General features: G+C 42.8%; 2 protein-coding genes across 2 annotated transcripts in view; one reads left to right on the forward strand and one right to left on the reverse strand.

Annotated features, from left to right (window-relative positions):
- Window positions 1-4,029: 4,029 nt before the first annotated feature.
- Window positions 4,030-7,066, reverse strand: LOC121533088 (CST complex subunit STN1). Its single transcript, XM_041838853.2, has 9 exons — window positions 6,280-7,066; window positions 6,094-6,189; window positions 5,902-5,964; window positions 5,650-5,826; window positions 5,350-5,476; window positions 5,071-5,221; window positions 4,790-4,927; window positions 4,508-4,580; window positions 4,030-4,392 (listed from the first exon to the last, which is right to left on the reverse strand). The coding sequence occupies exons 1-9, from the start codon at window positions 6,425-6,427 to the stop codon at window positions 4,235-4,237; spliced, it is 1,131 nt and encodes a 376-aa protein (XP_041694787.2). The 5' UTR covers window positions 6,428-7,066; the 3' UTR covers window positions 4,030-4,234.
- Window positions 7,067-7,217: 151 nt separating this feature from the next.
- Window positions 7,218-26,815, forward strand: part of LOC121533089 (serine/threonine-protein kinase 10) — a 35,233-nt gene continuing 15,635 nt past the window's right edge. Inside the window, exons 1-9 of the mRNA XM_045218378.1 lie at window positions 7,218-8,022; window positions 9,664-9,828; window positions 13,630-13,678; window positions 14,109-14,258; window positions 21,192-21,264; window positions 21,598-21,792; window positions 22,085-22,166; window positions 25,371-25,502; window positions 25,773-26,630. Of these exons, the coding sequence (XP_045074313.1) occupies window positions 7,870-8,022; window positions 9,664-9,828; window positions 13,630-13,678; window positions 14,109-14,258; window positions 21,192-21,264; window positions 21,598-21,792; window positions 22,085-22,166; window positions 25,371-25,502; window positions 25,773-26,630 (1,857 nt within the window). The 5' untranslated portion in view covers window positions 7,218-7,869. The remainder of the gene's footprint in view (window positions 8,023-9,663; window positions 9,829-13,629; window positions 13,679-14,108; window positions 14,259-21,191; window positions 21,265-21,597; window positions 21,793-22,084; window positions 22,167-25,370; window positions 25,503-25,772; window positions 26,631-26,815) is intronic.

Here is a 26,815-nt window from a genome sequence, read left to right on the forward strand (position 1 = left end):
TTTAAAACCACATGCTTCCTTACAAGGCAATGCAAACTAGTGACAACTAGAAACAACTACATGTCATAACTATCTGTTCATCTCTTTGTCCTTTGAACCTCTCCAGGGACACCAGGTCCTGGAGTTTTAGGTTGGCTTGGAGGGAATTTTAAGACCAGCGGGCTGAGTAATGAAAGGACCTTTTTCCATGCTTGGTTCTATCTTTCGGGACTGTTAGCATAAAACAAGATTGAGATCTGAGCTTGTATGTGTTTTCATTTTGAGCTGGAAGAGAGGATGGATAAAATGGCACACATAATCAAATGTAACGCACGCACGCACACACACACACACACACACACTCCCCCACCACACACACACTTCCAAGGCATCTTGTTCAGTGACAGGGTGAGCCTGTGTGAAGTGAACAGAGTACAATGACTTCACTGATGACAGCCGTCAGCACAGCCCCCTGACTCACACACATACAGACAGCTCGCTCTTTCCTGCTGGACCCTATCGTCATCAAACTGAGGAAAACAATGGGCCAAGCCAAAAACCCTTCCTAATAAAAACCCTCAAACGTGATTCTCACAGTGAGCAGTAACCATTCGAAAACAGAGACCTTTTCACTCAGATCATCATTCTGTTTTTGATGGCTCAATAAATATTTGAGTAGGAAACAACACCCTGAAGGCCTGTTTTATGATGCTAAACAACAACTAGCACCGCTGGTTCTGACTAAAGGGACATCCGAGGGGTTTCCAAATGTTGTTGGGCTTATTGAGCAGCGGTGGCTGCATTTTAAAAGTAAACTATTTGGATTGCTACCAGCTCTTTTAACACTTGTCTCACCTGAAAAATAAAGAAGCGGTATTGGAAGATTTTCTGTGTCTAAGCAGATATGTGTCCCGTCCCCCCCCCCGGGTCAAATGATCACTTCACCCCTGACAATGACTTGTGTCTCATTCCCCCCCTCTCTCTCTCAGTCTGTTTTAATAGGATAAGCATTTCCAGCTGTTTTCACAAACATAGTGTTGAGATTGGTGGAGGGAGATAACATCTCTCTCTCTCTCCCTCTCCCTCTCCCTCTCTCTCTCTCTTTCACACACACACACACACACACAGTGAGACACGGTCTGGGCATTACTCCCTCCAGTTTCTTCTCACAGTGACTAGCTAGCGGTGATCCCAGGGGCACGGTAGCTACGGAAACTAGGCCAGAGACAGGCCCATGAGACTGCACAGCCCCAAAACACAACTGAACACAACCCTGGCCTGGGAAGCACCAGCAACAGCTAACAACTTGCAATACATGTAGGATGCCTAATGGTTGAGTAGGTCTATGTGGATCTGATGGCTATTGGTGCATTATGTTCCTTGCAGGTTAGGTATAATAACTTGTCTGTAAGCTTGGACATCCCAAAAGTCTGCATGTGTGTAAATCCTAAAGAGATATTGATTTATAAGCACACTACAGGGAAATTCTGAAAATATAATATATTTGCCTGAGTGCATGATTATGTTTGAGTTGACAACATATAGTATGATCGTATTTAATGAGTGTTTATAATAACTTGTTTGTTAGCTATGTATAGAGTCCCACGAGTCTGGAGTGAAATGAGATATTGATTCATATGCCTGCTGTAGGCAAAGTTCAAAGATATCACTTTCCCAAGAGTACAGTAAGCTGCCTTGAGGGACCCATAGGTAGACTACAGTAGCTCTGTGTTCAATTGTACAACACAGAGGATGACCACTAAACTAATAGATTAGTATATGATACACATATAAGGGTAGCCTATCCAATCATTCACTTTGGCTAATACTTGCATGATTCTAGAGGTCCTGTACTAACAGTAAATCTGTCTAATCAGATTCGTTTTAGCTTGAATTGGCAATAAACTATGTCAGGTCTTGTGATTTATAATATAATATATGCCATTTAGCAGACGCTTTTATCCAAAGCGACTTACAGTCATGCCTGCATTCATTTTTAGACTGGGTGGCCCCGGGAATCAAACCCACAACCCTGGCGGTGCAAGCGCCATGCTCTATCAACTGAGCCATACAGGACCACTTATGTCATAAGTAGTATGTCACCCACCATTTATGACACAGGTTGTTATCATTCTCATGACATAGTCTCTACAGATGTGGTATTCTAAGAAACTCCCAGATATACAAACTAGGCTATATTAGTTCCAGTTGAATAATGCATTACTGTTCGGTTCCCATGTTATTGAAAAGGACGTGCCACAGTTGTAACCTGTCATTACTTATATTGTGGGTATTGTCACTAGTTATAATCCTTCTTTATATTCATTGGTTAGGCTATAACACATTCAAATGAATGACAAGAATAGATATGTTCTAAGAGGCCAGTGCCATACACAGAATATCCCATCTCCTACACCATTTGATAAATGGAGATATTGATTGCAGACTGAATCAATAACTCGTGAATCATAGGCTAGTTGAATCAACACTGTGATGAGCTGCAATGACTGGTATATGCTATAAGTGGTGAAACCTTTCCTCGTGTATTATATTCATAAATAGATACAGAATAGATTACGTAGTCACTGTAGTTCGGATTTTGAATGGACCCAGGTAGGTAGATAAATGGTGAGGGGGGTATCCTACTCACGTAATGTTTGGATGGATTGCGCCGCTTCTCCACGTCCACGACTTTTACATCCAACACTGTCCGAAACTGCATCTTGACGTTGGAAATGGCTACAGCATACACACACAATAAATGCAATATTCCAGTTCCTGTAGCAGGCTATAGCCTCTGCAGTTCAAAAAACGTTGGAGAAGAATATAAAAAGAACATTCATTGAGTGGGTTGTCGATTATAGCTAATGTTCCGGCGCAAGAAATCAAATGTCTTGCCTTGAACATGCGTAATATACCCAAATGCTGAATATATCATAGTCCCTATCAATTCAGAATCTATCTTTATATCCCTAAAACATTCTGCCAGAAATCCAAAAGGCGAGATCTTCACGTTGGACAACAAGGCAGGCTGGCCAGCGGTCGCATGCTGAGAAGGAGGTCACCTCAAATAGGAAAGTGGAGCGAGTTCCTTTGTGTGGACCACAATACCTTCGGCGAGGGGTGCATACCTGAAGGCTATATAGGGTTGGGGTAGGCAAAAAAAAAGCCACCGAATTCACCGCCAAATGCCTCCGGAAGCAAGCAAGGCGCAGAGCAATTTGGGGTGGGGGGGGTCGATCGAGTGGGATGGGCTTGCTTGTCGTGCCTCCTCCAGTTGGATGAAGCACTTGGGGTAAACTGTGTTGTAGAAGGTTGAAGTCCCATTCCAACTCATAGTTTATGGAATACTTGCATGTAGTTTTGTGTATTTTGGCATTGTCTATATGTTTGTAAACATTTAGATTTGATTTTGGAAAAGATGTGTAATCATTGTAATAATATTTACGCAGCTGTAATGTTTCCTTAAAGTGCCCCGAAGAGTGGCTACAATGTAGTTAATTACAAACAAATGTTGGACATCACACTGCGCTTGGACCATGTAAGGATAATTTTTATTAATGTGATTGGTTTCAGCATTACAATTAAATTATCTCCATTATCCAAAGCATTTATGTTAAAATAACCATTAAAAAGGCTACGAATAGCTATAACAACCTATTTGTTCCTTAGGCCTAAATAGCATAAACTATTCCATATTGCTTCTCATGGCTCGCAGTTTATTTGACAGCGGTGGCAACTGAGTCATAAGCCGCTATAGGCTGCTCTCATCAATAGCTTGGACGTATGGATACAGATGTTTCAAAGTGGACCAATCAGCGACGCGGGAGCATATAAACGACGAAATACTGCCCCCGTGTGCAGAATGAACATATGCTCCAAATTGAATTCTAAATTCAGGTATTATCCACATCATTTACACAACTTTAGCACATTTATTTAAAAAAAATATATATATATATATATTGTACAAAACAGCTTGTCCTGTACTCTTTAAATATACATTCATACATATGTACATAGCTCTAGCATGATTGATAGCAACTGATATCTTGAAGATGGCCATGTTTATTAATAATCAAATGTAGTAAATATTCATTAAGCCAGGGTCATAATTATTAGGGCACACAGTATATATCTTTTTGCAACAGAAAACGAAAACATGCATTTCTTATTGGGCAAGTTCGGATAGTACCTCCCCGTTTCACTCCATTTCAGACAGTTTGTGGAATGTCCCAGAATGTCTAAGTCAGCATCAGAGGATAGTGTAATGACTGTCGCTGGTGCTGATAATGTCACTATTACACTCCAGAGCTTTGAGGACCAGCTCCAAGGCTGCCTTGCTCACATTGCGACTGTAACTCTGTCTCACACTGGACAGGACATGCAGGATGTGGCATCCCTTTTCCGCATCTGGCAACGTGAGAGAAAGACCATCAATACATATTATAATACACTGGTATAGCACTGGTGGAGCAGTATATTGTAAAGTACTCTACAGAAGTAAGAAGAGGGGAAATTTCCTTACATTTCTCTCGTCTGCAATCTTCCCTAAGAATGTCTCTGATGGCCATGAGAAGATCTTTGTCCTGTTCCGTTACCTAAAGGGGAGAAACATAGTAAAACTTGTGTTATTCCTTCAGTCACCACAATACAATGAAAGATCAGTCTCAAAATCTTTCATTCTGGTATGCTGAGCACTTTGCTTGTGTCCCACATCCCATGAGCGTTAGCGTTAATGTGTTTGATGAGCTTCACATAGCAATTAGTTCCTCTGTGATATCTATCTTCATGTGCTGCTGCTGCTTACATGGTAGACTTCATCCTGAGATTTGACCTTGCGGAACACCAAGCCTTCGTCCTCCAGGATCTGAAGGCTCTTCTGGAGGAGCTCCCTGAGCTGTTTGAAGGATGTTGATGGACCTGATGATGGACCAGCCTCAGGCTCCTAGCATCAAGTCAGATTTCAAAAAATACGGTCCCACTTTAAATGAACAACAACTTAAAAGCTTAATGATGCCTTCATAAACTCTTTATAAGGCCTACATAGATGTTTCACAAATGATCAAGGCTATATGCATATATGTGTACTTGTTCTGCTGCTATCGTCTGAGGTTGTCTGGAGACCAGAGGCTGTAGAAGGTCCTGGACATCATAGGGTCTGAACCTGGTGACATCTTTCTCTTTCAGGAAGTCCTTCAGGATACGAGTGGCTCTGCCAAGCAGGTAGGAAGCAGAACCACTGCAGGAACGCCAAATAAGCCATAAAGATATTCACAAAAATGTCTATAAATCAAAGTTTTAATTAAATATCATATATAATAGCCAAAATGATGCTGCTCCTTACTGACCAGCAATTATTCAGCCTACCCTTTAATGTTTGGGTTCTGTGCACTGCCGTCCAGTTGGAATGGTTTATCATAGCACTGTCTGTAGAGCTGAGGAACCTCCATCATCCAGGATATCTGGACCGCCATCACCGGGTCTGACACTTTATCTACAACCAACATATTGGGGGGCCAATAAAGATTGTATGGACAAAAATGTCAGGTTTAATAAACTGTTTATAGTTGCGAAATGCACAAGTGTGTGTGCGTGTCCATATGCGCATGACTGTGCATGCCTGCGTCTGAGTGACCATATTCATATGCGTGTCACCTCTCCACTCACAGTAAGTAGAGGCCATTATCTCTCTCTGTTGTCTGGAGGTCTTGACGGGCCCTCTCACCCTGAGCAGTTCTCCTATCTCCAGGTGGGAGCTGCTGTGTTGGGCTTGCCGTAGTTTCTTCAGCTCATTGGCTGGGTTGAAGTCTCCACGGGCGCTGCTACCGAGAGACCTTGCTCCTGCTGAAGATGATACAGCCAACAATGAATATGAACAGGGCTGACACACACAGTTAGAATGAGAATACCTGTACTTACATTGATCCCTCCACTGTTCATCTTTCCAGCAAAGGCTGTTTATAACACCAGTACCATCATCAACTGTAAAGCAATTATAACACCCAACCATATTAGATTTACATGTACTCAATATTTGCATGTGAATAACAGTTTGATATGAAGAGGCTAAGTAGGAACATTTAAAATGAATAAATTGAGCTTCATCATTACCTCCATAACAGAAGAAGTCTTCTCTCTCTCGCTTGTACACCACAGTCCCAAGCACATCAACTTTGAATATCGGGTGAGAGTTGTAGAAGTATATCCCTAGGATAGAGGAAATGAAATGTGTTAGCTAGTAAAGTTTAATAAACATGACAGTAGCATTAATGTTGTCAAAACTGAAGTTAACAATACCTGGCACTTGACAGGACTCTCTCATCTGTAGGATGTCTTTGACATAGAGCCTGGTGAATGAGTTGAACATTGGGTCCAGTCCCCACAGCATTGAAGATGGTTCCTCCCATACACTATCCTCCTCTGGATCCTTCGCTTCAGGCTGCATACCATCATCGGCCACTCACCACACGCGACGAAAGACAACCAAAAGTGGCAAGCTAACCTACTTACGACAGCTTACTTATCTCTCCCTCGCTTGATTAGTTTGTTTCGCATCATTTCCCCGGGAAATGCTTTGAGATTTGAGCAAATATTTGCACAGCTTCCGCAAAAGTCCAAGTTTCCGGTCACGTGAATTTTCCACACGTAAATGTATACATAAAGAAATGAAAATAGAACAGATTAAATAAACCATGTATTTATGTAAACATATTTTAACCGTGAATGACGATTATTAATAGATGTACATGTGGTAAAGACAACAATGTTGAAAAGTTTGCTCCTGTACGTGCGAGTGCACGTCTCGCATGGGTATCTGGGACATGTCGTTTTAAGCAATAGAACGAGAGAAGAAAGAAACCCATCACTGTATCTGAGACTGGACTCTCTCTCATATTGATGCAATTAGAATTTAACATTTTCAATATTAGGGGAAATGTGCAATCATTTTTAATGAGGCTATATGGCTTTTCTTTCTCGTTTAATTTAACTTATGATTTACAAAATGTTGCAGGGCTGAACAATAGGCCTAGGCTAGAAATGCATTGAATAGGCTTCTACAAAATGTCATACTCTTTAAAAGTTTTCTTGAAATAATGAATAATTTATAACACTTATCATGCTGGCCTCCAGTGCTGACGATGGAAGCAACGCGCTCTAGATGCTCTTTCTTCCACCGTCAATCAAGAGTGAAGCGAAAGAACTACAGTTGCGCGCTCATGAACGCGCATTTGACACCAAATCCGCTAGATTACTGGACCCCGTGCCTCGCCAAGGGAAAGAAGATTGTTTTACCATACCAACGGTGTTTTTATTCGCTATATATACATTCAAGAGACTTTGGGCGATCGAAATTCAAGTTCATGGATATAATTATTTGGAAGGGTTGTTTCTTTACCTTCTCTATCTGCTCTTTGGTTGAGGAAAGAGCCCTGCCGCATGCGTTGTCAGGCCAGTGTTGGTTGTTCTGAGTTAAGGAACAACAGCAGCTTCCCGTGCTTACTTTGCACTGTGGAAGTCTATTCTTTGGACGGAAATACAATGCCAGGAGACATCAATGTGAATATTGTTGTTGTAAGAATCAACAATAGCCCATGATGTGGACTGAACTTCATTTTGTTATGGGATAACGGTGATATCGTTGCCATAATAACGGGTTGATCAAGAATGATTTGAGTTTAACAGTATTTGAAAGAATTCTGAATTGTTATAATACTGTAACATATTGAATATGCCACCTCAGGGTCTGCTTGACTCACAAGAACACACCAAGGGACCTAAGTAAACACAACAATTCAAGTCCTATGCAGTAGAATGCACTGGTGATCTTCGTATTGCTGGATATTCATTCCTTTGTCAACTATCTATCTGAAGAAGGCAGGCTTGAAAATGGCATCCTTTTTCAATTTCCGTAAAATCTTTAAATTGGGTGCTGAGAAGAAGAAGAAACAGTATGAGCATGTCCACAGAGATGAGAACCCAGAGGAGATATGGGAGATCATTGGAGAACTGGGGGATGGAGCCTTTGGAAAAGTCTACAAGGTATGAAGGGTCCTTTTGGGTCATTGTAGATCTCTTCTGATTCATTGTAGCAATGATGATGACACGTTACAATTACAGTTTGGTACCATGTTTCAAGAATCATCAATCATGTCATGTGTGTGTTCATCTCAGTCCACTCTCTGCTGTAACCAATTGGAGTAAAATAGCCTACATCCTGTTCCTTGGAATTCCTCTCTTAGGCTATAACAGGATGTGTTACCCCTTACACTATGTTTAGGACTAAACCCAACATTGGATTAATGACTGCCATTCTTTTCATTTTGGTCAACATTGTCAACTACACTGCCTCCAGTCCACACACATGCACACACACACACACAGCTATTTCTTCCCTAACTCTGATTGTTAGGCCATTCACAGCAGCCCTTAACCATGTTAGATGAGTCCCTATAAATTATGGCATTGTTTTCACCGAGCTCAATGCATGGGCAGAGCAAAAAGCATAATTTACATGAGTGACATTGAATTTGATCACCCATGAGTGGAAGGCCAAAACCGGTAGCAGGGTGCTTTGTCAAAACTATTCCAATTAGCGTGTTTGTTTTTTCGGTAGCCACAAGCCTATTTTTGGGTATGATATTATAGTATAATAATAGCTATCTGGATCCCTACCATGAATGTGCTCCGTTTTCAATTTATTTCTGATCTAATAATAGGACTGTGTGTGGTCAGTTATGGTTTCTAAATCTAACTATTACTTGTTGTAGAGAATCCATATGCCTTAGTCAGTTTAGTAACATATGCCATGTGAAGTTGCCTACTACTACAACCAAACCATAGGCTGCTCCAGCAGCAAAGCACAACAACATGTACTATAATACTACTCCTAAGAATAGTAAATGATTGACCTTTCTGGCATTACTAGGGATACAACAGGCCAATCGAAGCACATCTATGGGAAGTACATTTCAAAGTAAAATTCAAACATCCTGGGCTGAGAGTCATCTCTACGAAACCAACTATAACATGCTGCAATCTCATGATGAGTCATCCTATTGGAACCGGCCTCTAAACTCCCAATCGATTCATAGTGAAAGAGAAGTGTGTGTTTGTGTGTGTGCGTGTGTGTGTTGGTGTGCGTGTGTGTGTGTGCGTGTGTGCATGCTGAATATGGATCCATGCTGTGAATGTGATCATGTGTATTGTGATAATGCAGGATAATGCATTTAAAGCATTTAAATGGCAGACGTGACCTGAGGAACACACTCAGGTTAAGAGGAAGTGCCATATCCCATATCACCGCGGGCCGCATCCAGCACATCCTGCTATGAGACACAACCAAAACAAACAGCAGACAGTTCCACTTCAAATGGAATTGGGACTTATGCTGTGATGGTTTTCATCAATGATGTGACAAATACATTTGAAAAAAGTGTCAGTTGGCTGCTTTTAGCTTTTTGTGAACATCATGTGAAATCTGATATCAACTCTCTCTTGACTCCTATTATGAGAGCAACAACGGAACCCATTCTATTCTATCATTTCCATTGTTATGAAGCCCCCAAAATAACACTCTCACTCAACGTTGTATGTCTTCTGCGAATGTCAACAGAACTCGGTCTATTCCATTGTCAGAAGCTAGCATAATAACCCTCTCACTTCTTCCTGTTTGTCTCCTAGGCCCAGAACAAGCTGACAGGCATTCTGGCTGCAGCTAAAGTGATCGATACCAAGACGGAGGAGGAGCTGGAGGACTATATGGTAGAGATCGATATCCTGGCCTCCTGCGACCATCACAACATAGTGAAGCTGCTGGACGCCTTCTACTACGACAGCAAGCTATGGGTGAGTAGGGTTTGGGGTTCTCAGTGGAGGCTGTGCTTTGTTAGCAGTACTGCTGTAATAGTTTATTGATAATAGTAATAGCACAAACTCTGAAGGTCTATTGACCGAAACATTGGTTGTGAGATTAAATGGTTTATGGAGCATCAGCTAAGATCAGCAGTGTGCTGCAGTGTCTTCCTTTGTTGGGGCATCTTAACTAGGCTAAAACGAGTTGTGAGGACTGACCTGTGTCATGGCTATCAGTACAATGGAATGTTTATCCTCCTCTCACACTACCTCGCTTATCGTCTTCCTTGGTCAAAGTTCAAACTAGCACAGATACTAGCAGCATTTATTATAGGTTATCACCCTATTTGAATATTGAAATTCATTTTTGTATTACAGTATATTATTATGTAGCCTTTTTCGTCTTCACAATATCACTGAGTGATGTTTCTTTCTGTCACCTCCCAAAATAACTAGAGTCAATCCCCCAAAAAACTAATTTTTATTCAACAAATAATACATTATATCAAATCTAAAAAGTCAGTGCTTCTAAGGTGTTACCTGATAGGTTACATACCCTAGCCTCCCAAGAGTTCCAAAGGAGAACACGAGACAAAAGCTCCCCCACTTTTTTCAAGCTGGGAAATAATTAATGGTATGACATGGTGGCGCCCTGTGTCTCCTTCCTTGCTGACATAGAAATATCCACATAGACATATATTAGTAATCCGACTCATCAAAAGCTGTGATGATGACCTGCAGTATTTGGTTACACTGCAGCTCTGTTGAGTGCTCGGCCCTTTCCTCTCCGTTGTCTGCCGAACAATGGCTTCTAGCCCAATGGAGGTTGTGTATTGATTATTATCTAGGCTTACATGGTAGCTGGTGTGTAAATAGAGAGAGCGATAGATTAGCACAGGAGCTCTTACTGTAGATGAAAGACTAGAGGTTCTAAAAGGTTGTGTAGAAGTTAAGTCTCTGGAGAAGGCTTTATTTTGTATTCCTCATCTGATATGGCTCTAATAACAATGTGGTAACCACATTATGTTTTTTAAGGATTAAGGGTTAGATTAATGACAGTAGCAATTGTATGTTTCCTCAATTTCACTTAACTTCAGTCTCACATTGTGGACACCTAACTCTTTTATCATGCACGTACCCACTTTGCAAGTTATTGGATAGACTAGAGCTAGCCCTATATATAATGCAGAGTGGCTGCGGATCCCACTTTTCTGGACCCCTCTTCCCGGCAGCTAAACGTCCCGAAGCTTCTGCACATGTACAGGATTCTCTACTTTACGCACAGTCTCTGCTCTACTCGTAGAGAACAGGCTACTCTGGCGAACGGTGCTCGTTTAATAATGTTACTTCAAAGCTGAATCAATGTCTGCAAGATCACATAATGATAGTATTCTACATAACAGAACGCGCCACTAGGCAAAACATGTGCTTTGATTGAAACTAAACACATGTAGGCTATGCTACAGTTTGTGACCACCATCTGGTCTAACATGCGCTCACTGTACATAATTCAAAACAACACTGTAGGCTACCTCGAAACAACACTATATAACTCAAGAAGATCTAAAGGCATATCCCCATGAAACTGATTGAGATCAAATGGTTGGATGCAGATGCTTCATGGACGTTTCACCAGTAAAACTTGAAGAATGATCATTAGCGATTGACTGTGAGAAACGTGAATGGAGGGTGACCAAAACATTATTTGCGTAAAAGTAAAGGTAAAGAAACATGCGCAGAACATGATTCAGATCTTCAGCTCTGGGGAAAAGGGACGGAACTGTTACCTACGGATCCGCAGCCTCAGCCATTCTAATATGGTGCATACACAGCATGTTTCCTATCCTAACCACAATGTACTTGACCTTAAGACTGTTGGTTAGGCCTAATCATGGGTCAGATCATAGGCCTATATTTTCATATGTTGCATATCTTTGTCTCCCAAATCACAATTTACCTGTCCTTTTAACTGTTGGTTAGCAGCTGTGTGGCTAAGATCCTATTAAAGAGTTGTGTCCTCCCTCTCTCTCTACACCACATGAATGGCTCCTCAGAGGGCTGTGTGTGCTGGGAGAGGAAGTCATGGCGACAGCCCTGTAGTTCCTCTCTACCCGCCTGCCACTGTAAAGACCCACTGTTTGGTCTATTGTACACTATTGTACATGCAGCTGGACTGAAATAACAGCTCGCCTACCAATGAAACAACACTACAAGGGCCTGTATGAATGACAAGACTGTTTCAAGGCTAGGCGGAGCATACTGTCTTATTTTAGAAGAGTTTTGTTGGGGAGGGTAAAATGGTCTTGAAAGGTTTTTTATTGAATTTTATGTTTGATGTGGTTGTAATAAGGCCAAACTAAGAATTGGTTCTTCTTAGAAAGGTCACACGGGTCATTGTTCCCATAATTATGTTTGGCTCAAAAGGTGAACAGGTGAACTGCCCTCTAAATACTCGCCAAAAGGAGAATAGAGAGTACCAATAATTTCTCAATGACTGTGTTACATTGAGGAAGTGTGTTTTGTCTTCCTCTTCTTGGCACCAAATATGTCTTCCATTGTTTCACTGTCAGTAGCATTTCTCTATTCTACTCAGTCCTAACTAACTCAATATTTACTGTATTGAGCACAGTAGGGCCGTGGATAACTTGAGCTTGTTATTTTGTTTTTGTTAGCCTAATTGTTTCTCTGTTGTATCCCTAATGTTAGCAGCATGCTAGGCTAGGTTAGGCTATAGCCCTGATACAGTCCAAAGTCTATTGACATATCAGGACTATGCTAGTCTAACGATACTACCTCCCTGCACTGAATGGCTAGGTGTCTCTCTCCTCCAAATACCTAGCCTTACAGCTGCTGCAGCTAAAGCTAGCGCCCTCCCTCCTGAGGCGTGTATGGAAACTCCTAATCCTATTTGGGGAAAGGGCTACGTTCTAGCTAGCTACGCTAGGCTAGGCTACATGTGTATACCATGAGAAAGCCTTCAGAGCAGAGCAAAGCAACAGAATGGCTCCTCTCCGGCCAATCCTCTTACCTCAGCGGCGCAAGGCGGCCATATTGAGAGCTCCTTAAAACCATTTAGGGCTCAGCAGGTTTCATTCACTGAACCTGGGCAGGAGGAGGTTCACTGTTAAACTCACTCTGAAATTGTTATACACAGCAGGGCCTGTATTCACAAAATGTCTCAGTATGAGTTCTCATCTAGGATCAGGTCCTCTCTAATGTCCATATAATCAAATTCATTATGATCTAAAAGGGAAAACTGATCCTAGATTAGAACTCCTACTCTGAGACACTTTGAGAATACGGCCACAGGCCGGGGAGTTTGGTCTTTAAAAGAAGGAGACTTTTAACGTTTTGTTTGGGTATGAAGCAGGGGACGGGGGACGGGGGACGGGGGGGACGGGGCTTTTAAGTATGGAGGGTGGAAGGTTGCTGGTCCATAGTGTAACGACTTAGGCCTGATTGATGGATTGGATAGGTAGAGTTAAGTGTGTTGCGTCTTGTTGTCATTGAACTTGATACCCTTTAAGACCCTCTCTGCATTGGATTGTAAGGCTACTGGATCCAGACAGGACTCCATTGACAACGACCACATGACACAGTTACATGTTGGCCTATAGTACGATGGAAATGGGGCTTACTTTGTATAGCTGTAAACACTCAAAAGTACTATTGTTTGTTGTAAATGTATGGTATGTTTACCTGTTATGGTATTTTTACCACATTAGATGAATGCTGTGAGTTTTCTTTAATCCACTGTAATGGATCTAATGTAACCATTCTTCTCTTTTTTTGTAGATCCTGATAGAGTTCTGTGCAGGTGGAGCGGTGGATGCCGTCATGCTGGGTGAGTCAGCCTTCCTACATCCTACTTCTAAATAATATGATAAGCAGATGAGTGATAAATCATTTGTAACAATGGTAAATGTATTTCAATGTATTATGTGACTGAAATGTGAGAGATATAACAGTATAGCAACAGTTAACTGATATTGAACTACCAGTGATCAGCACCAACAAGATGTAGACCAACCACATACTACATTGATAAGGTATCAGCATTAACATTCTTCATTGATACAGCCGTAAGCCAGCTCAGTCCTTTTACTACTGTTAGTCCTATTACTGTGTGAAAGGACTGAGGGAGTGTGTGTGCGTGTGTTTACCCTGTGTGTGTGTACCCTGTGTGTGACCGCATGAGTGAAACCCAGTGTGAGTGAAACCCAATGTGTGAGAAGGAATGCTAAGTATGTGTTTCTGTGGCCCCGGCCCCTCAGAGCTAGAGAGGCCCCTGACGGAGCCCCAGATCCGGGTGGTGTGTAAGCAGACCCTCCAGGCCCTCCTCTACCTCCATGACAACAAGGTGATCCACAGAGACCTGAAGGCTGGGAACATCCTGCTATCCCTGAACGGAGACGTCAAACTGGGTAAGAGACTGGGGAATAGGGACTGGGAGTTTCCTAACCCAGTGTTTCCCAAACCTCTCCTCGGGGAACCCCAGCCATTCCATGTATTAGAACTATTCCACAGCTAGCACACCTGATTCAACATGTCAACAATCAAACCCTTGGATAGGTGTATCGGTGATGTAGTTCAGGGCTACAACAAAATTGTGAAACGTCCAGGGGTCCCCGAGGAGAGGTTTGAAAACCACTGTCCTAACCAACTATCCATGCTTAACATTTACGTTTGGTCCTTTAGTAGAAGACACTCTTACAGTCAATGCACACCACTAAGGTAGAATGCACTACCATACACTCTTAGAAAAAGGGTTCTTCGGCTGTCGCTCCACCATTTCCTGGTTGCTAAAATTGTAATAGTTCGCCTAATTTCAGTTTGTGACAAAACAAGCAATGTGTAGAGAATCATTGTACCATCTAAACCGCTGTGAAATATATTTTCTTGTTATTTGTAAATCAGGTTCCCTTTATCTAATATTAGGTTTTGGTTGAAGATTTGATAACATTCAGTATAACACATATGCAAAAGTAGAAACAATTTGAAATGGGGCAAAGACTTTTTCACAGCACTGTATTTTCAGCTGTTTGAAGTTGGTGTACAAAACCGAAAGAAAAATAACACAAAAACAAAAGCATAGAAATAGCACACATAGAACAGATCAAATCAAATCAAATCAAATCAAAATTTATTGGTCACATGCGCCGAATACAACAGGTGCAGACATTACAGTGAAATGCTTACTTATAGCCCTTAACCAACAGTGCATTTATTTTAAACAAAAAAAGTAAGAATAAAACAACAACAAAAAAAGTGTTGAGAAAAAAAAGAGCAGAAGTAAAATAAAGTGACAATAGGGAGGCTATATATACAGGGGGGTACCGTTGCAGAGTCAATGTGCGGGGGCACCGGCTAGTTGAGGTAGTTGAGGTAATATGTACATGTGGGTAGAGTTAAAGTGACTATGCATAAATACTTAACAGAGTAGCAGCAGCGTAAAAAGGATGGGGTGGGGGGGCAGTGCAAATAATCCGGGTAGCCATGATTAGCTGTTCGGGAGTCTTATGGCTTGGGGGTAGAAGCTGTTGAGAAGTCTTTTGGACCTAGACTTGGCACTCCGGTACCGCTTGCCGTGCGGTAGCAGAGAGAACAGTCTATGACTAGGGTGGCTGGAGTCTTTGACAATTTTGAGGGCCTTCCTCTGACACCGCCTGGTATAGAGGTCCTGGATGGCAGGAAGCTTTGCCCCAGTGATGTACTGGGCCGTACGCACTACCCTCTGTAGTGCCTTGCGGTCGGAGGCCAAGCAGTTGCCATACCAGGCGGTGATGCAACCAGTCAGGATGCTCTCGATGGTGCAGCTGTAGAATTTTTTGAGGATCTGAGGACCCATGCCAAATCTTTTTAGTCTCCTGAGGGGGAATAGGCTTTGTCGTGCCCTCTTCACGACTGTCTTGGTGTGTTTGGACCATGATAGTTCGTTGGTGATGTGGACACCAAGGAACTTGAAGCTCTCAACCTGTTCCACTACAGCCCCGTCGATGAGAATGGGGGCGTGCTCAGTCCTCTTTTTTTTCCTGTAGTCCACAATCATCTCCTTTGTCTTGGTCACGTTGAGGGAGAGGTTGTTGTCCTGGCACCACACGGCCAGATCTCTGACCTCCTCCCTATAGGCTGTCTCATCGTTGTCAGTGATCAGGCCTACCACCGTTGTGTCGTCGGCAAACTTAATGATGGTGTTGGAGTCGTGCCTGGCCATGCAGTCATGGGTGAACAGAGAGTACAGGAGGGGACTGAGCACGCACCCCTGAGGGGCCCCCTTGTTGAGGATCAGTGTGGCAGATGTGTTGTTACCACCGGGGGGCGGCCCGTCAGGAAGTCCAGGATCCAGTTGCAGAGGGAGGTGTTTAGTCCCAGGATCCTTAGCTTAGTGATGAGCTTAGAGGGCACTATGGTGTTGAATGCTGAGCTGTAGTCAATGAATAGCATTCTCACGTAGGTGTTCCTCTTGTCCAGGTGGGAAAGGGCAGTGTGGAGTGCGATAGAGATTGCATCATCTGTGGATCTGTTGGGGCGGTATGCAAATTGGAGTGGGTCTAGGGTTTCTGGGATAATGCTGTTGATGTGAGCCATGACCAGCCTTTCAAAGCACTTCATGGCTACAGACGTCAGTGCTACGGGTCGGTAGTCATTTAGGCAGGTTATCTTAGAGTCCTTGGGCACGGGGACTATGGTGGTCTGCTTGAAACATGTTGGTATTACAGACTCAGTCAGGGACATGTTGAAAATGTCAGTGAAGACACTTGCCAGTTGGTCAGCACATGCTCGGAGTACACGTCCTGGTAATCCGTCTGGCCCTGCGGCCTTGTGAATGTTGACCTGCTTAAAAGTCTTACTCACATCGGCTACGGAGAGCGTGATCACATAGTCATCCGGAACAGCTGGTGCTCTCATGCATGCTTCAGTGTTGCTTGCCTCGAAGCGAGCATAGAAGTGGTTTAGCTCGTCTGGTAGGCTTGTGTCACTGGGCAGCTCGCGGCTGTGCTTCCCTTTGTAGTCTGTAATAGTTTTCAAGCCCTGCCACATCCGACGAGCGTCAGAGCCAGTGTAGTATGATTCAATCTTAGACCTGTATTGACTCTTTGCCTGTTTGATGGTTCGTCGGAGGTCATAGCGGGATTTCTTATAAGCGTCCGGGTTAGAGTCCCGTTCCTTGAAAGCGGCAGCTCTACCCCTTTAGCTCAGTGCGGATGTTTCCTGTAATCCATGGCTTCTGGTTGGGGTATGTACGTACGGTCACTGTGGGGACGACATCATCGATGCACTTATTGATGAAGCCAGTGACTGATGTGGTGTACTCCTCAATGCTGTCTGAAGAATCCCGGAACATGTTCCAGTCTGTGCTAGCAAAACAGTCCTGTAGCTTAGCATCTGCGTCATCTGACCACTTTTTTTATTAACCGAGTCACTGGTGCTTCCTGCTTTAGTTTTTGCTTATAAGCAGGAATCAGGAGGATAGAGTTATGGTCAGATTTGCCAAATGGAGGGCGAGGGAGAGCTTTGTATGCGTCTCTGTGTGTGGAGTAAAGGTGGTCTAGAGTTTTTTTCCCTCTGGTTGCACATTTAACATGCTGGTAGAAATTAGGTAGAATGGATTTAAGTTTCCCTGCATTAAAGTCCCCGGCCACTAGGAGCGCTGCATCTGGATGAGCGTTTTCCTGTTGATTAATGGCCTTGTACAACTCATTCAGTGCAATCTTAATGCCAGCATTGGTTTGTGGTGGTAAATAGACAGCTATGAAAAATAGAGATGAAAACTCTCTTGGTAAATAGTGTGGTCTACAGCTTATCATAAGATACTCTACCTCAGGCGAGCAAAACCTCGAGACTTCCTTAGTATTGCTTTTCAATGCTTCTTAGACTTGCTTTCAATGAGAACGACAGATTTATAACTCACATTTCTATGTTAATTTGGTTGGTTCACCTAAAAAGTTACATATTGCAGCTTTAATAGAGCGAGGGGGAGGTCTTTGGATAGACTATGCAAGCTTGGATGTTAGAGACATCTGTTGGTCCATTTAGTCAAAATAAACACATTTTATCATCGTTATGAAACACCAAATATGTTTGGCGCAGATGTGGAAGAAATAAAAGAGGAATAAGGTGGTATTTGTTTGTTAGGTTTATCATAACATAACACAATATACAGACAGAAATGTTCAATGATGTTATATTGTAGCCGTCATCTACGAATCAGTTATGTCACTCAGTTATGGCAACACTAACTGCCTTCAAATCGATTGTGTATTTGGAAAGCCTGGATGTCATCATTGTTCAGTCCTATTGGTACCCAGTGAGTGGTGCTCCACACAGTAAGCTCCAGGCTCATCATGCAGTAGGTTGTGGATTAGGATGAGTCATAACTTTGTGCATGTAACAGGCTAGGGTTTGTATCAGTACAGTGACATAACAAAGGTGGCTGTGAAAGTGCCTGTTTGCATGTCAGTGACAGGCAGTGAGAGCCTTTGTGTGAAAGATTAATCACACACAAATACACGTGCACACACACACACTCTGTTATAAACAACACATGATGTCATCGTCCAGATGCACGCATTACGTAAACATATGTTTTGTTGTTGCATGTTGTTCGTGTCGCTAACATGATTACTGTTATGGTTTTTAATAAGCCTGGATTTGTCGGAAGACCTATATGTATTTCAGAAACAATTGTCTAACTTGTGGGACAACATGTATAGATAGGCTTAGGCTTAGGCCGGGGGTCTTCAACATTGTCTTGCCCAGGGACCCCCTCCCAGGCAAACCAGCGACCCAGGGACCCCTATCATACAGTGGGGGAAAAAAGTATTTAGTCAGCCACCAATTGTGCAAGGTCTCCCACTTAAAAAGATGAGAGAGGCCTGTAATTTTCATCATAGGTACACGTCAACTATGACAGACAAATTGAGAAATAAAAATCCAGAAAATCACATTGTAGGATTTTTTATGAATTTATTTGCAAATTATGGTGGAAAATAAGTATTTGGTCACCTACAAACAAGCAAGATTTCTGGCTCTCACAGACCTGTAACTTCTTCTTTAAGAGGCTCCTCTGTCCTCCACTCGTTACCTGTATTAATGGCACCTGTTTGAACTTGTTATCAGTATAAAAGACACCTGTCCACAACCTCAAACAGTCACACTCCAAACTCCACTATGGCCAAGACCAAAGAGCTGTCAAAGGACACCAGAAACAAAATTGTAGACCTGCACCAGGCTGGGAAGACTGAATCTGCAATAGGTAAGCAACTTGGTTTGAAGAAATCAACTGTGGGAGCAATTATTAGGAAATGGAAGACATACAAGACCACTGATAATCTCCCTCGATCTGGGGCTCCACGCAAGATCTCACCCCGTGGGGTCAAAATGATCACAAGAACGGTGAGCAAAAATCCCAGAACCACACGGGGGGACCTAGTGAATGACCTGCAGAGAGCTGGGACCAAAGTAACAAAGCCTACCATCAGTAACACACTACGCCGCCAGGGACTCAAATCCTGGAGTGCAAGAAATGTCCCCCTGCTTAAGCCAGTACATGTCCAGGCCCGTCTGAAGTTTGCTAGAGTGCATTTGGATGATCCAGAAGAGGATTGGGAGAATGTCATATGGTCAGATGAAACCAAAATAGAACTTTTTGGTAAAAACTCAACTCGTCGTGTTTGGAGGACAAAGAATGCTGAGTTGCATCCAAAGAACACCATACCTACTGTGAAGCATGGGGGTGGAAACATCATGCTTTGGGGCTGTTTTTCTGCAAAGGGACCAGGACGACTGATCTGTGTAAAGGAAAGAATGAATGGGGCCATGTATCATGAGATTTTGAGTGAAAACCTCCTTCCATCAGCAAGGGCATTGAAGATGAAACGTGGCTGGGTCTTTCAGCATGACAATGATCCCAAACACACCGCCCGGGCAACGAAGGAGTGGCTTCGTAAGAAGCATTTCAAGGTCCTGGAGTGGCCTAGCCAGTCTCCAGATCTCAACCCCATAGAAAATCTTTGGAGGGAGTTGAAAGTCCGTGTTGCCCAGCGACAGCCCCAAAACATCACTGCTCTAGAGGAGATCTGCATGGAGGAATGGGCCAAAATACCAGCAACAGTGTGTGAAAACCTTGTGAAGACTTACAGAAAACGTTTGACCTGTGTCATTGCCAACAAAGGGTATATAACAAAGTAGTGAGAAACTTTTGTTATTGACCAAATACTTATTTTCCACCATAATTTGCAAATAAAATCATTAAAAATCCTACAATGTGATTTTCTGGATTTTTTTTCCTCATTTTGTCTGTCATAGTTGACGTGTACCTATGATGAAAATTACAGGCCTCTCTCATCTTTTTAAGTGGGAGAACTTGCACAATTGGTGGCTGACTAAATACTTTTTTCCCCCACTGTACGTTAGCAAAAAAAAAAAAGTAATGTCTTGTCTTATCATCAGGTGAATGATACTGACAAGGAGAAGTAATTAGCATGTTTAAATGTATTGATTTGGTAGATCGTTTTTCATTATTTTGACTTCCGCACATCATAATCAAAGATACTGGTATCTAACCCAAGATACACCACCGGTGTCGTTTCCAATGGGAGCAAATGAAGCGTAGTGGGCAGAACAAGCAAGAAGGTGGGCAGAGCCAAGCACCAGCTAGCGCAATCCTATTGGTGCATTCTAGCATGTATTTGCATATTTCCGGTGTGACATCTGTGTTTATAATTGGAAGAGGAAGTGTAAACTCTAACATCATTTTTTGTTTATTAATTCGGCCATATTAAAAAACAAGCACACATAAAACTTGAAAAAGCCATACATGCACTTGAGTAAAATCATTGAGGATAACACACAAAAAAGTCTGGGACTTATTTCCATTGTGGTCCTAAACATAGCCTATTAGCTAGAATGGTAACGCAAAACACATTTCCGCTAAGAGCAGCAGTTTATTTGGTTAAACAAAGGTTAGCCATGTGTTGGCAAAAATGTATGTCCAAGTCAAGAAAGCTTACCAGCAGCCAGCGGCAATTGCCGCACTGGTAGCCTATTCGCAGATGCTTTTTCAAAGCCTATGTCAGATACTCCAGTGAGTGTAATTAGCTCCAATGAGTGTAATTGGCTCAATATTAGGAGTTGAGAAATAAAGTTGACATCATTAGAAGATAATATCCTCTTTTCTACTGTAGGAATGTAATTTACAATGTGTTTATTATGTTGTTGCTAACGATACACATAAAAACATTAGGGAGCCGCGGACCCCTGGGTGAATACCCCTGGCTTAGGCTATTTGTTATGAACAACAAAACATGTTGTACCCTAGTCGCTAATAGCAGCACTATTTCCCATCTGTGTTTCAGCTGACTTTGGTGTGTCAGCCAAAAACACCAAAACACTACAGAGGAGAGACTCTTTCATCGGGACGCCATACTGGTGAGTCAAACATATAAACCTGTCATATTGTTGTATTTCATCAAATTACTATTTCTCCCCATTCTTCTGAAATGGGCAGTCATCATGGTTGACTTTTTAATATATTCAAAACATTTTTATTTACTTGCATTTCAATTTATAGAAACCCTAATGTATAGCCTACAAAATGCCAATATTACCATACAAAAATACTACAATTCCACACTTCCACACAATTCGTTTCATAGTCATTCATATTTAACCGAATATATTTTGTCCCTTTCATTGGTCATTCATATTTCACTGAAACATCTCCTTTCCTCTGATTGGTCGTTTTTTATCTGTTCTTCCCAGGATGGCCCCGGAGGTGGTGATGTGTGAGACATTTAAGGACCGGCCGTACGACTACAAGGCTGACATCTGGTCCCTGGGAGTGACTCTGATCGAGCTGGCCCAGATCGAGCCTCCCAACCACGAGATGAACCCTATGAGAGTCCTGCTGAAAATAGCCAAGGCTGATCCTCCTACCCTGATGCAGCCGTCACGCTGGTAAGTCTGGCGTGTCAGTCAGTGATGTGGCAGCCTGGCAAACAAGGTATTTCTGTCTATGTTTGGCCTCAGGAAGAAATGACCTTTTGATACACTGTCACTTTGCACAATGCTCCTTTTCTTGCATAGAGAGATTGTATCACTCTTATTCACTCCTCTCTGCACCTGTTGAGATGGTTCTACCTATTCTAATTTACCTCAATGCCTTTGAGAGGAATACATGACACTGTTGAATTGTAGCCCATTTTCAATGTTGTAGTTATTACAAATGATCTCCATTCACTCTCTTCAGGTCTCCAGAGTTCAGTGATTTCCTAAGAAAGTGTCTGGATAAGAATGTGGACAACAGATGGAATGTGGCACAACTTCTACAGGTAATGGTGACACCCCTTTTGCCCTCACTTTCCCCTTTGTTCCCTCACCCCACCTCCTCTTCTCCTCACCCCACCTCCTCTTCTCCTCACCCCACCTCCCCTTCTCCTCACCCCACCTCCTCTTCTCCTCACCCCACCTCCCCTTCTCCTCACCCCACCTCCTCTTCTCCTCACCCCACCTCCTCTTCTCCTCACCCCACCTCCTCTTCTCCTCACCCCACCTCCTCTTCTCCACTCACCTAACAACACCCCCTCCTGTTTTTCCCCTCGCCCCCTCCGCCCCCTAGCACAGCACTCCACCCCACGGCCACCTGTCAAATTAAATACATGGCCATATTGTCCCCTGATCATGATCCGATAGCTGCTCATCCGGTACATCTAAGGTACATCTGTGTCAACCAGGTACCTGGTGTGCTAGCTAGCGAGCTAACGACACTTACTTATCCCCTCTGCGCCTCCGTCAGCACAACAGGCTTTTCTTTCCGAAAGGGTTTAAGGAGCGACCGCCAAGCTAGACAGAATGACTTCCAGACAGACAGTAAGAAGATAAGGCGTACGGAGGACATAAACACACATGAGCTCAGTGTGGGACAGTACAACAGGAGTATGGTTGGGATCTTTTAGCAAAAGGCCAAATGGCCGTGAACATACAGAACAGTAGTCTACCACCGATGAAGGTGTTGATAGCGTTGAAGCTGCATATTCTTAGGCCGGCGATTGATTATGTTCAGCAGGTGTCCTGGCAAAAGGTAAGACTTTGGTTTTGGTGTTTGAAAGAGGGATGCATTATGACTGCAGGACCTTACAGTAGGGAAGACAGTGTGCTTTGTGTATCAATCAGATTGTTTTGAGTTGTTATGAAGATTGTACTTCCAATTTTTTACTAAATAGACACTGAGTGTACAAAACATTTGGAACACTTTCCTAATATTGAGTTGCACCCCCTTTTGCCCTCAGAACAGCCTAAATTCATCGGGGCATGGACTACAAGGTGTCGAAAGCGTTCCACAGGGATGCTGGCCCATGTTGACTCCAATGCTTCCTACAGTTGTGTCAAGTTGGCTGGATTTCCTTTGAGTGGTAGACCATTCTTCATACATACTGGAAACTGTTGAGCGTGAAAAACCCAGCAGCGTTGCAGTTCTTGACACACTCAAACTGGTGCGCCTGACAGCTACTACCATACCCTGTTCAAACGCTTTTGCCCATTCACCCTCTGAATGGCACACATACACAATCCACATCTCAAAAATCCTTCTTTAATCGGTCACCTCCCCTTCATTGACACTGATTTAAGTGGATTTAACAGGTGACATCACTAAGGGATCATAGCTTTCACCTGGATTCACCTGGTCAGTCTATGTCATGTTTTGTACACTGTGTATTTTTCTTAATTTATTTTTTCTTGATTTGTGTGATTTGTCCAAATTTTGACTGCAATGTTGAAATCGCGCAAATATTGATGTTCTCTTTTCAGATGCAGTGTAAGTAGTGCACTTCAAGGGGACATACAGTGGCTTGCGAAAGTATTCACCCCCCTTGGCATTTTTCCTATTTTGTTGCCTTACAACCTGGAATTAAAATTGATTTTTTGGGGGGTTTGTATCATTTGATTTACACAACATGCCTACCACTTTGAAGATGCCAAATATATTTTTTGTGAAACAAATAAGAAATAAGACAAAAAAACAGAAAACTTAAGCGTGCATAACTATTCACCCCCCCCCCCAGAGTCAATACTTTGTAGAGCCACCTTTTGCAGCAATTACAGCTGCAAGTCTCTTGGGTTATGCCTCTATAAGCTTGGCACATCTAGCCGCTGGGATTTTTGCCCATTCTTCAAGGCAAAACTGCTCCAGCTCCTTCAAGTTGGATGGGTTTCGCTGGTGTACAGCAATCTTTAAGTCATACCACAAATTCTCAATTGGATTGAGGTCTGGGCTTTGACTAGGCCATTCCAAGACATGTAAATGTTTCCCCTTAAACCACTCAAGTGTTGCTTTAGCAGTATGCTTAGGGTCATTGTCCTGCTGGAAGGTGAACCTCCGTTCCAGTCTCAAATCTCTGGAAGACTGAAACAGGTTTCCCTCAAGAATTTCCCTGTATTTAGCGCCATCCATCATTGCTTCAATTCTGACCAGTTTCCCAGTCCCTGCCGATGAAAAACATCCCTACAGCATGATGCTGCCACCACCATGCATCACTGTGGGGATGGTGTTCTCGGGGTGATGAGAGGTGTTGGGTTTGCACCAGACATAGCGTTTTCCTTGATGGCCAAAAAGCTCAATTTTAGCATCATCTGACCAGAGTACCTTCTTCCATATGTTTGGGGAGTCTCCCACATGCATTTTGGCGAACACCAAAAGTGTTTGCTTATTTTTTTGCTTTAAGCAATGGCTTTTTTCTACCCACTCTTCCGTAAAGCCCAGCTCTGTGGAGTGTACGGCTTAAAGTGGTCCTATGGACAGATACTCCAATCTCCACTGTGGAGCTTTGCAGCTCCTTCAGGGTTATCTTTGGTCTCTTTGTTGCCTCTGATTAATGCCCTCCTTGCCTGGTCCGTGAGTTTTGGTGGGCGGCCCTCTCTTGGCAGGTTTGTTGTGCCATATTCTTTCAATTTCTAATAATGGATTTAATGGTGCTCTGTGGGATGTTCAAAGTTTCTGATATTTTTTTATAACCCAACCCTGATCTGTACTTCTCCACAACTTTGTCCCTGACCTGTTTGGAGAGCTCCTTGGTCTTCATGGTGCCGCTTGCTTAGTGGTGTTGCAGACTCTGGGGCCTTTCAGAACAGGTGTATATATACTGAGATCATGTGACAGATCATGTGACACTTAGATTGCGCACAGGTGGACTTTATTTAACTAATTATGTGACTTCTGAAGGTAATTGGTTGCACCAGATCTTATTTAGGGGCTTCATAGCAAAGGGGGTGAATACATATGCACGCACCACTTTTCTGTTATTTATTTGTTAGAATCTTTTTAAACAAGTTGTTTTTTTCATTCCACTTCAACAATTTGGACTATTTTGTGTATGTCCTTTACATGAAATCCAAATAAAAATCTATTTAAATTACAGGTTGTAATGCAACAAAATAGGAAAAACGCCAAGGGGGATGAATACTTTTGCAAGGCACTGTAATAGTCTTTATATCTAAAAGTGTCCTCAATATTGTATATATTTTTTATATCGTTGCAGCATCCATTTTTGAGTACTGTGACAGACAGCAGACCGTTGAGGGAGCTGATTGCTGAAGCAAAGGCTGAGGTTTATGAGGAGATTGAGGAACACAAGGAGGAAGAGGAGGAGGAGGAAGGAGAGACTCAACGGGTATGTTACACCACAGACTGCTCAGTTAGAAAAATAACCACATGAAAGAGTGTGAAATGCTATAGATGGACAGTGTGTATTCTTTATCATTTATTATAAAGAACAGGCTACAGGCTGTACTGATTTGACAAAAATAAGGAAAGTTATTGACTATTGGTTAGAAGGATATATTTAGAATCATTCCCACAGTTCTATTAGTTGAATGATAATCTAGGCATTATTTGTTGATTATTTTAACCTACATTTAGATTTTTATCACTTCTTCTTCAGGGTCACAAACGTGCACTGTCCGATGCCAGCGTTGCCAGCTCGGAGGATGAGAAATTCCCTCAGTCTCCCTCAGCTTCCATCTTGGAGTCTTTACCGGAGAAGGCTGAACCGGTTATCCCAACACCACAGATAGTTGAAAAGATCCCTGAACCAAGTGTCGTCAAGCCAGAGGAGAACCATGTTGTGGACACTAGCTTCGTTGAGGAGCCCACTGCCCCTGCAGAAGTAGAGAAAATGGATGAGACCCTTAATGTTTCAATAAATGGAGAGACAACAGAAACCAGTGAGAAACTAGTGGAGGTGAAGGAAGAGGAGGAGAATGTTCCAGAAATATCAGAGGTTACCCCAACAGAACCCAGTGAGATAGCTTCTTCAGAACCAGCTCAGAAACCAGCAGAGCCCCACCCAGAAGGAACCATTTCCAATGCTGAAGTCACCACAGTAGACAAGGAGATGGAACAACTGGCCATATCCAATCAGGATGAAAAGGAAGTGGACACAGCCGAGGTCCAGACGATTGAGGTCACCGCAGAGGCCAAGGACGAGCCAACGGAAGACAAGATGGAAGTTGAGGAGGAACCAGCTAACGAGGAGCCTAGCAGGGAAGCAAAGGTTACCGTGACAACCCCAGAGGAGACTCCTGCATCTCCGGCAGTCCAGAAAGAGGAGGAAGGAAAGAGAGTGGTGTATAAGCCAACTGCGGAGGAGACAGGGACTCCAGTGAAGTCTAAGGATGAGAAGGAGAGGGATTCGGACTCTGGGAGTAGTTCTGCTGCAGATAACGGCAGCATAGACATGAACCTCTCCATCTCCAGCTTCCTGACCAAAACCAAGGAGCCAGGAACCCTCTCCATACAGGTACGGCATCACAATATACTCTCTTTAGAGAATGTCTTTGATCAAATCCATTGGTAATAACTAAGTCATCCAGTAATAACCCTCATGAATACGCCATTCTAAATGCTTCATACATTATTCTAGGTGTTATAAATGCTTATGAATTGTAATGTTTATAATGACTGCTTTATCCCATAAAGTAGTCA

Source organism: Coregonus clupeaformis, unplaced genomic scaffold (genome assembly GCF_020615455.1).
Source record: "Coregonus clupeaformis isolate EN_2021a unplaced genomic scaffold, ASM2061545v1 scaf1535, whole genome shotgun sequence".
NCBI lineage: Eukaryota > Metazoa > Chordata > Actinopteri > Salmoniformes > Salmonidae > Coregonus > Coregonus clupeaformis.

Coding starts and splice junctions, on each gene's coding strand:
- LOC121533088 (XM_041838853.2), bottom strand. CDS start 6,427: ATGCAGCCTGAAGCGAAGGATCCAGAGGAGGATAGTGTATGGGAGGAA. Junction 5,965..6,093: donor AGACTTCTTCTGTTATGGAG/GTAATGATGAAG, acceptor ATTGCTTTACAG/TTGATGATGGTACTGGTGTT. Junction 5,222..5,349: donor CAGAACCCAAACATTAAAGG/GTAGGCTGAATA, acceptor GCGTTCCTGCAG/TGGTTCTGCTTCCTACCTGC.